This window comes from Eumetopias jubatus, unplaced genomic scaffold (assembly GCF_037043125.1).
Source record: "Eumetopias jubatus isolate StellerSeaLion01/CBP00866 unplaced genomic scaffold, mEumJub1_p1.0 scaffold_8, whole genome shotgun sequence".
NCBI classification, from domain to species: domain Eukaryota; kingdom Metazoa; phylum Chordata; class Mammalia; order Carnivora; family Otariidae; genus Eumetopias; species Eumetopias jubatus.
The window spans coordinates 125,219,993-125,235,941 of NW_028274814.1; the positions used below are offsets into that span (position 1 = coordinate 125,219,993).

At 36.6% G+C, this 15,949-nt stretch overlaps 1 protein-coding gene across 3 annotated transcripts in view; it reads right to left on the reverse strand.

Annotated features, from left to right (window-relative positions):
• Positions 1-15,949, reverse strand: part of SLC41A2 (solute carrier family 41 member 2) — a 112,272-nt gene that overhangs the window by 51,043 nt on the left and 45,280 nt on the right. For 2 of the 3 annotated variants that reach the window (XM_028121688.2, XM_028121689.2), the window contains exons 3-5: positions 15,050-15,157; positions 3,232-3,303; positions 87-231 (exon numbers count right to left, since the gene is read on the reverse strand). In XM_028121688.2, the coding sequence (XP_027977489.1) occupies positions 87-231; positions 3,232-3,303; positions 15,050-15,157 (325 nt within the window). The remainder of the gene's footprint in view (positions 1-86; positions 232-3,231; positions 3,304-15,049; positions 15,158-15,949) is intronic. The other variant, XM_088025310.1, reaches the window with a different exon arrangement.

Below are 15,949 nucleotides of genomic sequence, written 5' to 3' on the forward strand. Positions count from 1 at the left end.
TATCATTTTTATAAAAAGAGTCAACATGGAAAATAAATCATCTGAAAGTGAAAGACTGTAGGGTAGACATTTATAGATTTGCTTACCTTGTAGAAGAGATGCAATGAAAGCTGTTGCCACACTGCTGGAGCACAAAAGTATGGAATGGTCAAGATAGTATTTCCCCTCTGGAATCCAGCCCAGTATAATTGCTGCCACAGCCGCTAGAAAACCAACCACTGTCGCTTGAACCTAGAAATTGTTTCAGAAAATCCAACTGAATTATTATTTCAAAAACAGTTTTTACTTGATTATGTAAATATGCATATCAAAAGTCAGAAGAAAGTATTACATATGGTCATTGAGCTACATCATTACCTTCTGAAGAAGCCACTCTATTTTCGTTTTAATATTCCCTTAAGGCGGTGAGTTATCAAACTGCCATAATCTGGTGCCAGTGGTTATGGAATGGGGTCCAGGAATCTGTTTTTATCAAGCACCCCAAATGACTTTGACGGTGTAATCCACAGATCATCTAAGAAGATACCAACCTTAAGACTGAAAGGTACCCAACCCTTATAACTGAAGTTTGACTCCAGAAGCAGTGCTGGTAAGAGATTGATTTTATGATCTAATGATAAAAGAGTTTACCTCCTGGCTATATCACCCAATCTTGTGGCAAGTTATTTAAATTCGTTCATTCAACAAGTATTTATTGAGAATGTAGGGGCGCCTGGGTGGCTCAGTCAGTTAAGTGGCTGCCTTTGGCTCAGGTCATGATCCCAGGGTCCTGGGATCGAGTCCTGCATCAGGCTCCTTGCTCGGTGGGGAGCCTGCTTCTCCCTCTGCCTGCCGCTCCCCCTGCTTGTACTGTCACTCTCTCTCTCTAGCAAATAAACAAATAAAATCTTTAAAAAAAAAAAAGGTAACCTTACAAATAACCACAATCATGATCTGTAAAGTGACAACAGTAATATCGAATTTGAAAATTGAGATTTAAATGAGTTACTACACAAATATAAAAAAGCTTCCCACAGTGCTGGCACAAAGCAACCCAGCAACTAAAGAAAGTAACACTGGGAACTCTTAGAATCCTATTAAGTAGAATGTGAGAACTAAAGAAGCCCTAAGGGAATCTAATTCACAGATTCCTAATTGTGCTTGTGTCCTGGACTCCTCTGACAGTCTGGCAAAAAATTTGTAAAGATTCTTTTCTTTATGAAAACACAAATGCACTCAAGACTTGAGAAGAATTTCTAGGTGCTCACAGACTCTCTGGAGTGTGGTAGAATCCAGAGCCATCTCCGGCTCCCATCCTGACTAACATCTGCAGGGAGGGAGGATGACAAGGGAAGGGTGCAGACGAAGAGTGGAAGGAAAAATTAAAAGCTGGGATGGAAGGTCTTAGAGTTATGTGATGAATAATTTACACTACCACTTGTATTACTTGGTAAGAGTTTAGAATATTTAAAGAAGAAAGTGGAATGTATTTTCAAATTTTAATTTATATATTAATTTGTAGTAACCTACTTGTTGTTAAATATTTTTTACCCCTGAGTAGGTTCCTACAATTTCAAGCTGGAAAGGAACATTGACATCTCTAATGCAATACTGTGATTTAAAAGAAGGGGGCGAAGAAGCCCAGAAAAGTTAAGTAAATTAACAAAGTTTATACAGCTGGTTAATGTTAGAGCTGACATAAAATCCCAGACTTTCTTATTTCTAACCCCATGATCTTAGAAGCAGCTGCACAGATATTTTTTTTTTAAAGATTTTATTTATTTATTTGACAGAGACACAGCAAGAGAGGGAACACAAGCAGGGGGAATGGGAGATGGAGAAGCAGACTTCCTGCCGAGCAGGGAGCCCGATGCGGGGCTCGATCCCAGGACCCTGGGATCATGACCTGAGCCAAAGGCAGACGCTTAACGACTGAGCCACCCAGGCGCCCCCGCACAGATATTTTTTTAAAGCCCATATACCAAAAATTCTTTTATTTCTATGTCTTTGAAATGCAATACACGAAATTACTTTTCTGCATCCATGTTTCTCAATATGATGTCCTAATTGGGCTAACATTAAAATTAGTGAGTGTTCCTTAAGCCCACTTGCTACAGAGTTACTAGGGGGCTACAGTCCTGTGTCTTGGGCATAGAAGGAAGTAGTTAGGGAGGAAGAGACATTCACCTGAGCTCAGAAGGAGCTGTAGATAATCTATATATAATCCATGATTTAGTGTATATGTAACTGACAATCTAATGTGCTCATTTATATGAACACTAGTAACATTAACATATTAAGAAAAACTCAGTTTAAATAAACATATGACTATAATACATAAAAGTTTAAAGATTTACTTTAAAAAATTATGTTATTATGTTATGTTAGTCACCATACAGTACATCATTAGTTTTTGACGTAGTGATCCATGATTCATTGTTTTCGTATAACACCCAGTGCTCCATGCAGTACGTGCCCTCCTTAATACCCATCACCGGGCTAACCCATCCCCCTACGCCCCTCCCCTCTAAAACCCTATTTGTTTCTCAGAGTCCAGAGTCTCTCATGGTTCATCTCTCCCTCCGATTTCCCCCCTTCATTTTTCCCTTCCTTCTCTTAATGTCCTCCATGCTGTTCCTTATGTTCCACAAATAAGTGAAACCATATGATAATTGACTTTCTCTGCTTGACTTATTTCACTTAGCATCATCTCCTCCAGTCCCATCCATGTTGATGTAAAAGTTGGGTATTCATCCTTTCTGATGGCTGAGTAATATTCCATTGTATATATGGACCACATCTTCTTTATCCATTCATCTGCTGAAGGGCATCTTGGCTCTTTCCACAGTTTGGCTATTATGGACATTGCTGCTATGAACATTGGGGTACATATGGCCCTTCTTTTCACTACATCTGTGTCTTTGGGGGTAAATACCCAGGAGTGCAATTGCTGGGTCATAGGGTAGCTCTGTTTTTAATTTTTTGAGGCACCTCCACACTGTTTTCCAAAGTGGCTGTACCAACTTGCATCCCCACCAACAGTGTAAGAGGGTTCCCCTTTCTCCACAACCTCTCCAACATTTGTTCTTTCTTGCCTTGTCAATTTTTGCCATTCTAACTGATGTAAGGTGGTATCTCAGTGTGTTTTTGATTTGAATTTCCCTGATAGCTAATGATGATGAATATTTTTTCATATGTCTGTTAGCCATTTGTGTGTCTTCTTTTGAGAAGTGTCTGTTCATGGGCACTCACCTGCTTTAAAGCCAAGTTGCCAATTATGAGGTTCCACTTTTCAATGGGTGAATCCATCTTCCCAATATTTACCTGTTAAAATAGATACTTTCATCATCTATCACTGACTAATCTACACACTTTAACTCTGTTTAAACAAGCAGATGAAGTCTTAAAGCCAAAGATAATTCTTCAGTAAATCTGATGAACTCACATTGTACTTTAAAAATAATTCTAAATTCAGTCTTTTATCTCACATTTATCCTGCCCAAGATATGTAGAAAAATATATTTTTTAATTTAATTACTAGCTCACAAGAACTAGTGGACTAATTAGTACACTGTTTACAATTAACATCATCAAATGTTATCCTAACATGCCAAATTTTGTGTACTGAGGCCCAATATAAATAATTACATAATTTTGAGCAGCTAGCATTCTATTTCATATTATGAAACTAATGTAATTTGAAGAATTAGTGACCAGAAAACCCAGGATTAAACAAATCATTTATATGTACATAATTTATATTTGAGTCAAGACTAAAACTGTTAGCAATAAAAAATTCATTCAGTTCACATAGAGTCTGACCATGTACCGCACTATTAAAATTTATATATCTTTCTGCTAAATGGAAGAATACTCTCTGAAAAATTATTATTCAATTGCTCTATAAGCAAAATCCTTACTTTTCCACCATTTAGGATTCAAAACATGTATATCCAAATCTGTCATTTTTCTAATGCAATCATTTGGAAAGCAGTGAACAATCTTTATTAATAAAAAACATACTGAGCTGGGTTTCAATTATTCATCATCTGCTTGGTCATGGAAGATAGGTGAATGGGTAAAGTGGGAGATACATAAGGGTTGTTATTTGTGGGTAGTTCATGGACGGACTAGAGTTTAGCTCACTGGCTTCAGGCCAGCAGATTAAGTGCTCGGTCAACATTTCTACTATCAGTTTGGAAAACAGAATTCTCAAACCTCCCTCTGGGCTCTAGTCTCAAAGTACCCAGCAATGCAAATATTAAGATTTCTCAATTTTTCAGTATAATTATTCATGCTGGCTTTATTTGTAGATTTCTTCCCTAAGCCTGGAAATCTACATTATTCATGAAATTTGTGTTTGTAGCTCTAACAACCTGGGTCTTTGCTTCAGTGAGTAATAAGGTACAAGCAATGTTTAAAGAGTATATCTACTTCAGGTTTAGTGTTCAAGAAATAGGCATGAGAGAATTAAGTGTTATCTTTAATAACTTTTAGAAAGAGGTCTATAGGTATAGGAAGCAATCTAACATGATTCCATGAAAAAGTAAAAGATGACAAGACTCCAGAATTGCTCGATGATCAGTAGAGGTGGATCATACATATACTAAGGTCTAGAAGAAGGTCAAGAAAGGTGAGTCACAGAATGAATGAATGCTATGTGTTAGGTATGCTATGGTGCCAGATTCACATGGTACCATCGCCACCAGTCCCTTCTAAATCCTGGAACTACCTTCCTCAAAATCCTCTTTCTTAGAGCTGCAGGTTATAGTCTGCCAATGACAGGAACTTGCCTAAGATTTGGAAGGCAGAAGCGAAGGAGAGGCCACTATTTCTGTAAGGTCTTGGTAGTCAGACATAGTAGGCATCCAGAAGTCTACACTGCAATGCACCCATGGCTTTCTTCCCCTGCTCCAGTGCTTCAGGCTATTTCTCTGACCCTCCCATCACAGATCGTTACTTCTCCCACATTTGTGTAAGCCCAAATTGTTCTATTAAATTCCTTATTGCCACAATATATACCATGGCAGTTCTACTGACCAAACCCATACTGATAGAACAATGTCACACTATTCAATTAATCTGTTTAATAACTGATGACGATCACAATTTCTAAGTCCCTTCCAGATCTCTAAGTCTCTGAATCTAGAGTCCTTTTAGTCTAGCATGAATAATAAATAGCAAGTTAATGTATGATGTGAAATAAAACATATTTCACATTTATGAAATATAATTTATGGTGTGAAATCACAATGTATTATGCGAAATAAACACAAAGTGGAGTATATTCACAAATAATAATCACTTTTTTTATAAAGCAAAGATTTTTAGAAGCAAGGATTTTAAAAAGAAAAGAGAAGTGTTGATCCAAATTTAACTACTTAGGGAAAATACTTATGGTATAGGCATGCACTGGGGGTGGAAGTGGGAATTTGGCAGGATACAGAAAATTAACCTTTGTTGCCTTCATATTGTAAAAACTGAACCAAAAATCGGGCTGACCTACTATATTGTCCTGTGGCCTAGGATTAATATGAACCATCTAAATTTTTCCAGAGTAGAGAGGAAGAAGAGTGTTCTGCCTAAAGGCCTTTGCTAAACCTACTTTTATTAGATTAACTGACCTGATGGTACTCAGCTAGGAAAAACTAAGAACTTGGAAGGTGACAAAGTATAGTGGGATATGATCTGATAAAGACTTCTACATAACCCAGATTAATTAATTTATTTTAAAGTACTAGAAAAATAGACCAATATTTTTGCAAAGACACTAGCTAGTTTTAAAGGAAAGAGTAAGCTGAGGTGGTCAGAGCCTGAAGATGTGTTGTTTTGGCCAACACAGTGGTTTTAATTTTTTGAATCTAAATGTCTTAGGTTGAGTCTGTAGTCTCTACTTTTTATAATCTCTACACCCCTCTTCTTCATAGATGTATATGTTACTTATCTGACCCTGAAGTACATGAGTTATGGATAGGCTTTAAGATTATTGGGACTAAAGATAGAAGTGGGTTGGAATGACCTTGAAATTATAGATTTACAAATACTATAGCTGATTTTGGAAAAATACATTTAATATGTAAATAGTTGAAACAAGGCTACTGAAAGTCTCCATTTAAGTATTAGTCTTAAAATACATATATATATATATATACACACACACACATATATATATATAGGCACCTGGGTGGCTCAGTTGCTTAAGCGTCTGCCTTTGGATCGGGTCATGATCCCAGGGTCCTGGGATAGGCCTGCATTGGGCTCCCTGCTCAGCAGGCAGTCTGCTTCTCCCTCTCCCCTTGCCCCTTCCCCTCTACTTGTGCTCTCTCTCTAATAAATAAAATCTTTAAAAATGTATATATATTAGGGACACCTGGGTGGCTCAGTCGTTAAGTGTCTGCTTTCAGCTCAGGTCATGATCCCATGGTCCTGGGATTGAGCCCTGCATCGGGCTCCCTGCTCCGCGGGAAGCCTGCTTCTCCCTCTCCCGCTCCCCCTGCTTGTGTTCCTGCTCTCGCTATCTCTCTCTCTCTGTCAAATAAATAAATAAAATCTTAAAAAATATATATAGAGATATATATATATTAAATATGTGCTCCCCCAAAAAGGGTATATAAAAAAATAAACCTGAATGTTAACCATTGTTATTTCTGAGTGACGGGCTTGTGGATAATTTTTATTTTCTTCTTTGTTCATTAGTGAATTTTTCAAAATTTCATTGCTGAACATGTACTGCTATAATCAAAAATTTTATTTAAAAACACATATTGGTAAATTTAAAAGTTTGGCTACTAGGAAAGGAAATAATCTCAGCTTTTTGTCTATGATTTCTTTCTTAAGATTCCCTATCTGGTCCCTCTTTAATACATACATTTGTTTAATTCTTTGAACATTTTTTCCTTTAGTTCTTTGAACATATTTACACTAGACGCTTTGAAAGATTCTGCTAAATCCAACATCTGGGCCTACTTTGAGTCAATTTCCATTGACTGAATATGAATCTCACTTTTCCTAAATATGAGTCACACTTTTGTGTTTCTTCCTACGTCTAATAATTTTTGGTTAAAAAACTAGACAGTGTAATAATGTGTTACAATGATTCCGATAATGGGGACACATGGGTGGCTCAGTTGTTAAGCATCTGCCTTTGGCTCAGGTCACAGTCCCAGGGTCCTGGGATCAAGCCCCACATTGGGCTCCCTGCTCAGTGGGAAGCCTGTTTCTCCCTCTCCCACTCCCCCTGCTTGTGTTCTTGCTCTTGCCATCTCTCTCTGTCAAATAAATAATAAAATCTTAAAAAAAAAAAAAAACCCACAATGATTCTGATATGTTATGTTCTTCTAAGCATTACTGGATTTCCCTTCTAGTCCCTGAGTCTAGTTTGCCTAGACTCAAACTACAGACTCTTGTCTCTCTCACAGTGTAGAGCAGCTCATATCTTTGCTTTTAGCAAAGCTGGTTCTTTCAGCTACCAACTATTGCTTTTTAGCTTAGCCGTTTGGGGATCATTCCTGCACCTATGTAGTTTAATGGTCAGCCAAAGATCTGAGCAGAACTTATACCCAGATTCTGGGGCTCATGCTTTCTACTGTTCTCTTACTGTTGGGATTTCTCCATAAATTTCTACCTGTTCTGTCAGCTCCAAGCTCTGTTATCTAATAATTTAAGACAATAAAACTTCCATTTTCTGCCACTATAACTATGTACAAGTCACAAAAGGCATTTGGTCAAAAAAAAAAAAAAAGAGCAAAAAACTCACAAATCTTAGCCAGTGTATTTGTTTTTCAAGTATAGGCCCCTCTCATGTTTCTGTCTAGTTGTTTTTTTGTGTTTTGGCTTTATTTTTTGTCAGACTCCCTGACCTCTGTCACCTCAAACTGGCAAGACTGTGGGTTTTCTGCCACATGAGATCCAAGGACTGGGGAAACTCCCTCAGGCAAAAAAGCTACAAATGAAAATTCTTACCCATTGTAGACATGGTCTTTTAAGGGTGAACTCAGTTTCTACCTGTTTTTGATCACTTTTCATTGCCTTCAGTTTGTCTAGGTTCTCTAATTGTTAATCTCTGGAAAGGTTCACTCATTACTTCATTTTGCCATTAACTGGAATTAGAAACCTTATTATATATTTTTTACATGCTTGAAATATTTTTATAAAACATGATATGGCAAAATACACACATACATACATGCATACACATGCTCTAATGTCTTTCTGAATGTGCGGGGCTGATGCCTATGCTCATCACCTTGATTGCAGTAGAGGTTTCCCATGTACATACTATGTACTGAAACTCATCAAATGGTGGACTTTGAATCTGTGTAGTCGATTTGTGTCAATTATACCTCAGTAAAGCTTCAAAGAAAGGGGGGTGTTAAAAATCTAGATGATTGAAACAGTTTTAGATTAAACCTAAGTAGTTCCATTCCCCCAAAGCTATGGCTATAGATTGGTATTTATAACTTAAGAAACATACTCTATGAACTAAGAGAAATATGCAGTTTCATTTGTATTTAACAATCAGGTTTTAAGACAAGAACTGGCAAAATTGAGAATATGCCAAATTTAGGAAACAATACTGAGATTGTAACTATATCAAAATTATGCCATAGTTATTAATATCATTATTTGCGGTTTAATTTTTTGTTATTTTAGAAGTTTTACAATCTGAACTGGAAGTCTAACTTAAAATTATCAGGGAAAGGTTTTACCCACTTTTTCACATCCCTCTACTAGAATGTAAGCTCAATGAAGGCAGGAACATTTTCTGTTTTATTGATTGCTGATTCCCTAGCACACAATAGCACTTAGTGTATTGTAAAGGGTTTGAAAATATTTTTTGAATTAATGAATTAAAAAGGTAGAATGTTACAAAATAATTTCAGAGAATCAAGAGTTCTCTGAGAAGACATTTGAGGCAACAGAAATCAATTCTGCCTTAAGTGGAAAAGTGCTAATCAAACTGTGCTAGGCAATTTGCTCCTGGAAAATAGATTTATAGGCTTTAAAAATATGTTGTCTTTAGGACAGTGGATGCCATTTTTGACATATCTAGCAACCAGAAGCAGAAAATTTTTTTTAATTTTTTTAAAATGTTTTATTTATTTATTCATGAGAGTCAGAGAGAGAGAGAGAGAGAGAGAGAGAGGCAGAGGCAGAGGGAGTGGGAGAGGGAGAAGCAGGCTCCCCGCAGAGCAGGGAGCCTGATGAGGGACTCAATCCCAGGACTCTGGGATCATGACCTGAGCCGAAGGCAGACGCTTAACCATCTGAGCCACCCAGGCGAAGCAGAAAATTTTAGACCTCAGATAATAGAACTTAAACCCAACAATTTATAGACTCACTCTACTTGGATTATTTTCTAATTATATACTACTGTTATATATCCACAACAATTATCTACCATAATATATATCTACTGTTGAAAAGACTAAAATCCAGAAAAAAATGTTCAAGTTAACCATTATAATTTAGAGATAAATTTTGACTCAAGTAAGAGGGCAAGATAAAGTTGATTTGAATTCATCATTATTAAATCTTCCTTGTTAAAATAGGAAATCTTTTTATTGGAATATCTTTTTATCTTGGAACATTTAACCTTTACCTTTATAGAATAACAAGTTTCAAAGACAACTGTCCTTCAGTGATTGAGTAGGCTATATCTGATATCTTATGTTTTAAGTTCTCTATCTATATACTTACCCAAAGCCTTCCTTATAATCCTATAAGCTCATTTACCCTGATTCTCCTGCAGACAATCATACAAATGAGAAAAGACTCTTTAATGGAGCAAAAAGATTAAAGTAATCATAGCCTGGTCTTCTTTGGCTATAATAATTTTTACTCCTACTTTTATTTTTTTTTATTTTATTTTTTATTTTTTTTAAAGATTTTATTTATTTATTTGATAGAGAGAGATGAGAGATAGAGAGCACAAGAGGGAAGAGGGTCAGAGGGAGAAGCAGACTCCCCGCCGAGCAGGGAGCCTGATGTGGGACTCGATTCCGGGACTCCAGGATCATGACCTGAGCCGAAGGCAGTCACTTAACCAACTGAGCCACCCAGGCGCCCCTTTACTCCTACTTTTACAAGTGAAAATAAATACTACATAGGAAAGTTGTAAAACTTTTAAAAGAATTATTTTTTGACCATAAATGAAAAGGCTAACTTTCAAATAGTACTTGTTTTAAGTTAAAAGAAAATTATACTCATTGACCCTTTTCCCTGGAACCAGGGAGTACAGGTAGGAATCTGCCACAGCAGTCCCGATAAAAGACAATAGACAACTAAATTAAGGTAGTGGCAGGTGGGGCATAAGAGGAAGGGGAGAGGGATTTCATAGGTTGAACTGACAGCCTAGACATTAACTGGATAGAAGGGAGGGGATGAGTGGTAAGAAATAGGGAAAGCACAGGTAGAGTAAGAGAAAGTAATGAATTTAGTTTTGAATGTACTGAGTGGTACAGACAATTGAAAATTCAGCTCTGGAGGTCAGGAAGGAGACTGGAAATACGGATCCAAGAGTTAGCAATTAGCAATGTGCAAGCAATAGCGGACTACATGAAATTATTGACACAGAACATGAAAACAAGGTACTAATACTTCAGGAAAACCTCAGATCAAGATAAGCAAAGAAAAAGAAACCAAAAGAGTAGACTAAGAGGAAGTCATGAATGAGATGGAAGGAATTTAGCATGGGGTCTCAACGTCAAGGGTAATAAAAAATTTCAAGTAGAGAACAGTCAGTGAAGAGTCCATCGAAGGTGAGGCTCTGGGGATCTTGCTTTAAGTCTTTAACCTAGGGGGTGCCTGGGTGGCTCAGTCGGTAGTTAAGCATCCGACTTTTTGATTTCCGCTCAGGTCATGATCTTAGGATCTCAGGATTGTGGGATCGAGCCCTAAGTCGGGCTCTGCACTCAGTGGAGAGTCTGCTTGAGATTCTCTCTCTCTCCCTCTCCCTCTGGCCTTCCCCATCCCTCTCTTTCTTTCTCTCCCCTCCTCTAAAAAAAAAGAGAAGTCTTTAACCTAGAGTTGCTTTAATAGTTGATAGAGTATCAGAATTAGAATATAGCTGGCAACAATTCCTTAGCACTCTGTAAGAATGGTAGTACTCAACCTGGCAAACTTGAGATCAAGTTGTCTAAGCAATGAAAATATTATAAACTAGATGAATATAGTATGTTATCATAGCTTGGTGCCACGAGTTACTACTTTTCCATCTACTGATTTGTCTACTTTTACCCCTCTCGAAACCTGAGATTTTTCAAGTGACTACTCCCAGTATTTAATTTCAGCTAATCCATCAGCCAGTCTTGTCATCTCTCTCTGAAAATTAGTTCTGGATTCCAACTATGCCTCACTATATCCACTGCTACCACCTTGTCTCAAGCCAGCATCACCTCTAGCCTGTATTATTGCAATAGACTTTTAACTTGTCTCTCTGCTTTAGTCTTTGGCCCTCTATTATCTCTGTATCAGCACAACAGTCAAAATAATCTATCTATTAGATTATATGTATCTATCAGATCACAGTACACCTCTGTTCAAAACCTTTCAATGGCTTTCCATTTCCCACAACAGGCAAAGTCCTTAAAATGGCCCACAAGGTGATCTCATGCCCTGTTATTTTCCCTTTCTCTCACTTGGTCCCAACCCCATTGGCTCTAGGTTGTTCATTTAACACAGTGGTTCTCAAGCTTTGATGTATCGGAGTCGCTGTGGTTATAATACAGATTGCTGAGCCACACTCCCAGAGTTTCTGACTCAGTAGCTTTGGGGTCGGGCTGAAAATTTACATTTCTAACAAGTTGCTAACCATGCTTATCAGAGACCACACTTTGAGAATCATTGATCTAACGTATCATCGGCAGTCCTGCCTCTGGCCTTTGACATTGACTAAGCTGTGCCTATCTTCAATAGTCTCAATAAAAGTAAACAAATTAGTAGACAGAAAAGTAGTAATTCATGGTATGAAGCTATGATAACATAGTATATTCATCTAGTTTATGGTGTCTTCATTGCTTAGAGAACTAAGTAATTTCTTCAGTTTATTACTCAAATATCTTATAATCAGTGACAAAATTCTTGATCTATGGAAGACATGACTCCACCTCTACCTTCCCAAAGAAAGGCCCAGCAAGCTCACTTCGCAGTAAGGACATTGGCTGATCAACTCCTCCCATGAGCTTTGCTTCTAATCAGCTTCGGAGTTCCCCTCTCTTAAACATGAACAAATAAAAGTAACCAGACACTTGATGGAAATATCTAACATAAAATATAAATGCCACAACAAATAAACGAAAGCTCAAATTAAAAGTTTAAGATGAAATTCACCTTTATTCAGTGTTAATGGTAACATAAACAAATTAATTTGTAGCATATTCCCTTTTCAACCAGCTTCCCTACAGCAGAGCCTATTTCAAAATGGAGTGACATGTTTCATCTCTTACTTGAATCTAAACAAATACTGGAAAATGCTCAAGAATGTTGCTTTTAGAAATATTTTCTTTGAGATAAGCTGGCCAAAATTTCAGTTTTCCGGGCAGTTATCAAATTGCTTAAAAGCTTGTATGCTTAACTATATTTATCAGAACAAAGTTCATTTTCCAACAAAATGAAACTAAAGCTACCTTTTAACTCTCATTCCAATAACTTCCTTTTCCTTTAAATGTTGTCAGTTTTGTTTTTCAACACCTCTTTATTCCCCTCCCTGGCCATAAACTCTTGGATCAAGTTTTACCCTGCTGATCCACCAGTTCTTTTATTTATTTATTTATTTATTTTGCTGCCCCACCAGTTCTTAAAGCATAATGCAAATGTAGATCACTGGGGAAAAAAGATGGTAAATGGAACACATGTATATAATTTCACTAACTCTGAAAGCATTGGTAAAACTACATAAAAGGTTTTGTTTTGTTTTTTAAAGACAAAAGCTAGTGGTATAAGGGACATACCAAGGAACACCAAGTGTGAAATCAATATTCAGTTGACACCAAATGTCAACATTATATAATCAACTTCTGAGATACTAGAATGTGAAATTTAATCAGATTGTTAAAAATTATATTACAATCTTACTATTACATTTTTTAGAAATCATTTCTAAGCACTGAGAGCTACTAGATCCATCCTATGGTCACTATACTTCCTATATGTAATACTATATAGACGCCCACTTTAAAACGAAGTCATTAAAGAATCAAAATTGGCTTGGGCTAGTTTTGCCAATTTAGATACTTCTAAGAATGATGGTGTTACCAAATTACTGGACTTTCTTTCCTCTCATAATAACTGATGAAAGATATTTCCTCTTTAATTCTTAGGTTTGAAGATTTGATTGATGGTGACAATGCAATTTCATTAAGTAATTCCATAAACTGAAGTTTTGTACATTGCTTGATGATGCTTTCTAAGTATTTTCAGATAAGTCTAAGATTGCTGTCCTAACATATTTTTTTTTAATATTTTTACATGTACTTAATGGCTTCACATGATCCCTTGAGAAAACTTTGTCTTTAAACCTTGGATCTAAAAGTTTAACAATGGAGCAATGAAACTGGCTTCCATGACGCCAAAAAGTAATGAATTTCCATCTGTATCCTATCACCAAGACAATTGTTTAGCTTCTTGGTTACCTTAGATATGCAAATTTTTTGCCCCTGGTTCATAGATGGGCTTATTCGCTGTAGCATCTTTAAGCAAACAAAAAAAAACCCCTAGGGGGCACCTGGGTGGCTCAGTCGTTAAGCGTCTGCCTTTGGCTCAGGTCATGGTCCCAGGGTCCTGGGATCAAGCTTCGCATCGGGCGCCCTGCTCAGTGGGAGGCCTGCTCTCCCTCTCCCACTCAACCTGCTTGTGTTCCCCCTCTCACTGTCTCTCTCTCTCTGTCAAATAAATAAATAAAATCTTAAAAAAAATCTTAAAAAAAAAACCCCTAATTTCATATACTAAAGGTACTGCAATTAGTAATAACCTCTGACAGCTTAATTTTTGACTAACATTAAATGGGTAGATGGTTCACTGAAGTGAACCCCACTAGCAACGTGATTTTAACCAACATAATTTGGTTGCACAATGGTGAACCTCCAACAAATGTTACAGTGAGAGAACAATGTCCTTTGGGCTTCTAAAAATAACTCAGAACTCTGTAACTGGCAACATTTTAAAAAAATGCTTAGCCTTTCTGGATGACAATTTAGCATATGTAGCTAAAGCCTTAAAAGAATGAATTTTTTTCCTAAACAGTTTTAGTTACAATCCTAGAATATGCCCAAAAGAAATAAAAGAATACAAAACTGTATGTATAAAAGTATTCATTATAACATTGTTTATAATAGCAAAACATTAGAAAGAGCCTATATATCAATAGATGATGGACTAAATTGTAGGAGAGCTATATAAGGGAAAAGTACATAGCCAATAAAAATAATGACATAGGTTTATATTGATATAGAAGGATGATCATGGTATATCTTCAAATGGATATCACAGATTTTAAGAGAGAATATATATGATTCTTGTTCTTTCTAAAAATATACAGTATATATCTATATTATGCCTAGCTATATATAAGTATAGTTATCCAAGTACAGACAGATATCCAAGTATAGAAGAATCTATACCAAAATATTAATATATGATTATGTCTAGGTGAAGAATTTGGAGTGGTTTTAAATTTTCTTCTTTGTAATTTTTTCCCTTGTCTTCAGTTTTTGCAACAAGGATGTATTACTTTTATAACCACTAAAGGTTTAAATACCAATCAACCAACCATTGAACCATAAAGACTCCCAATATCTAACTTGGCCCATGTCTTAAGCACTGATAACTGCCAGAATGCCCTGGAGCAAAACAGGCAAGTATACTACTTCTCAGGATAAAGGAGGGCCTATAATTCACAAATTAGCCAACCTAGAGAACTCTCAGGGTATGTTATCAGGCATTACTACTTAGCATATCCCTGAGGTCCAGAAATTTGTCAGATAGAGGAAAAAAACTTTACCGATACAAGTTCTTCTTCCCAGAAAGAAAGAGTAAAGGTAATATACATACTTAGAAGTAGGAAAAAACTTACTGCAGTGGATAATCTGGATGCCAATGTCATTTCCAAGTTCCCTTTGAGACCAAGAAGTGCAGGAACTAAAATGAAGACTTCTGTTACCTTTTTGAACACCTCCCAGTGCTGTAAGGAAAAAAAAAAAAAAGAATTTTCTGATACTCTTTAAAAAATACTTTAGAAAAAAGATATTTCTAAAAATCTCAGCCTTTTTTCCCAATGTTGCATCTACATTTTGCAATAACAATACAGGTCATTTAATCAGTGAACATTTAGCTTAACTCTATTCTCCAGAGTTCTGGAGCCTTGAGTTACTTTAGAAGATTGAGTTAAATTGGGAGTGATAGCTGATATAGTCACTACGTCCCCAAACACCTCTAGCTTGCTCCACAACTTTGATACCCTTAAATTTTACTTTATCCCTTAATGAGGACAGGAGTCAGTATAACTAGTAGTTAAGAGCACAGACTCAAGAACAAGACCATCTGGATTTGAATCTTGGTTCCAACACTAATTATAACAACCCCACAGGAAAAGTATAGTAATGTTATTATTTAATCTCGCAGATGAAGAAATAAAGACTCAGAGAAGTTAAATGATTTTCCCAAGGCCAGAAGATGGACCGAGAATGGACCTTGGGAGTTCTGAGTCATCCCATGCTCTGGTTCCCATTTTAGGGTGTGAGGCAAGAGGCTGCAGTGCACAGGATCAATAAAAAAGCAGTAAATTGGAAATTAGAAAATTTGTGATTCTAGGCACGGATCTGTCATACCTAGCTGCATAATCCTGGATGAGTCATGTGACTTTCAGATCTCCATTTCTTCATCCATGAAATGAAGATACTGTCTGCCCTGTCTAGCCCTTGGGAAACTACCACGATAATGAAAATAACATGTTATAGTACTTTATAAAGTGAAA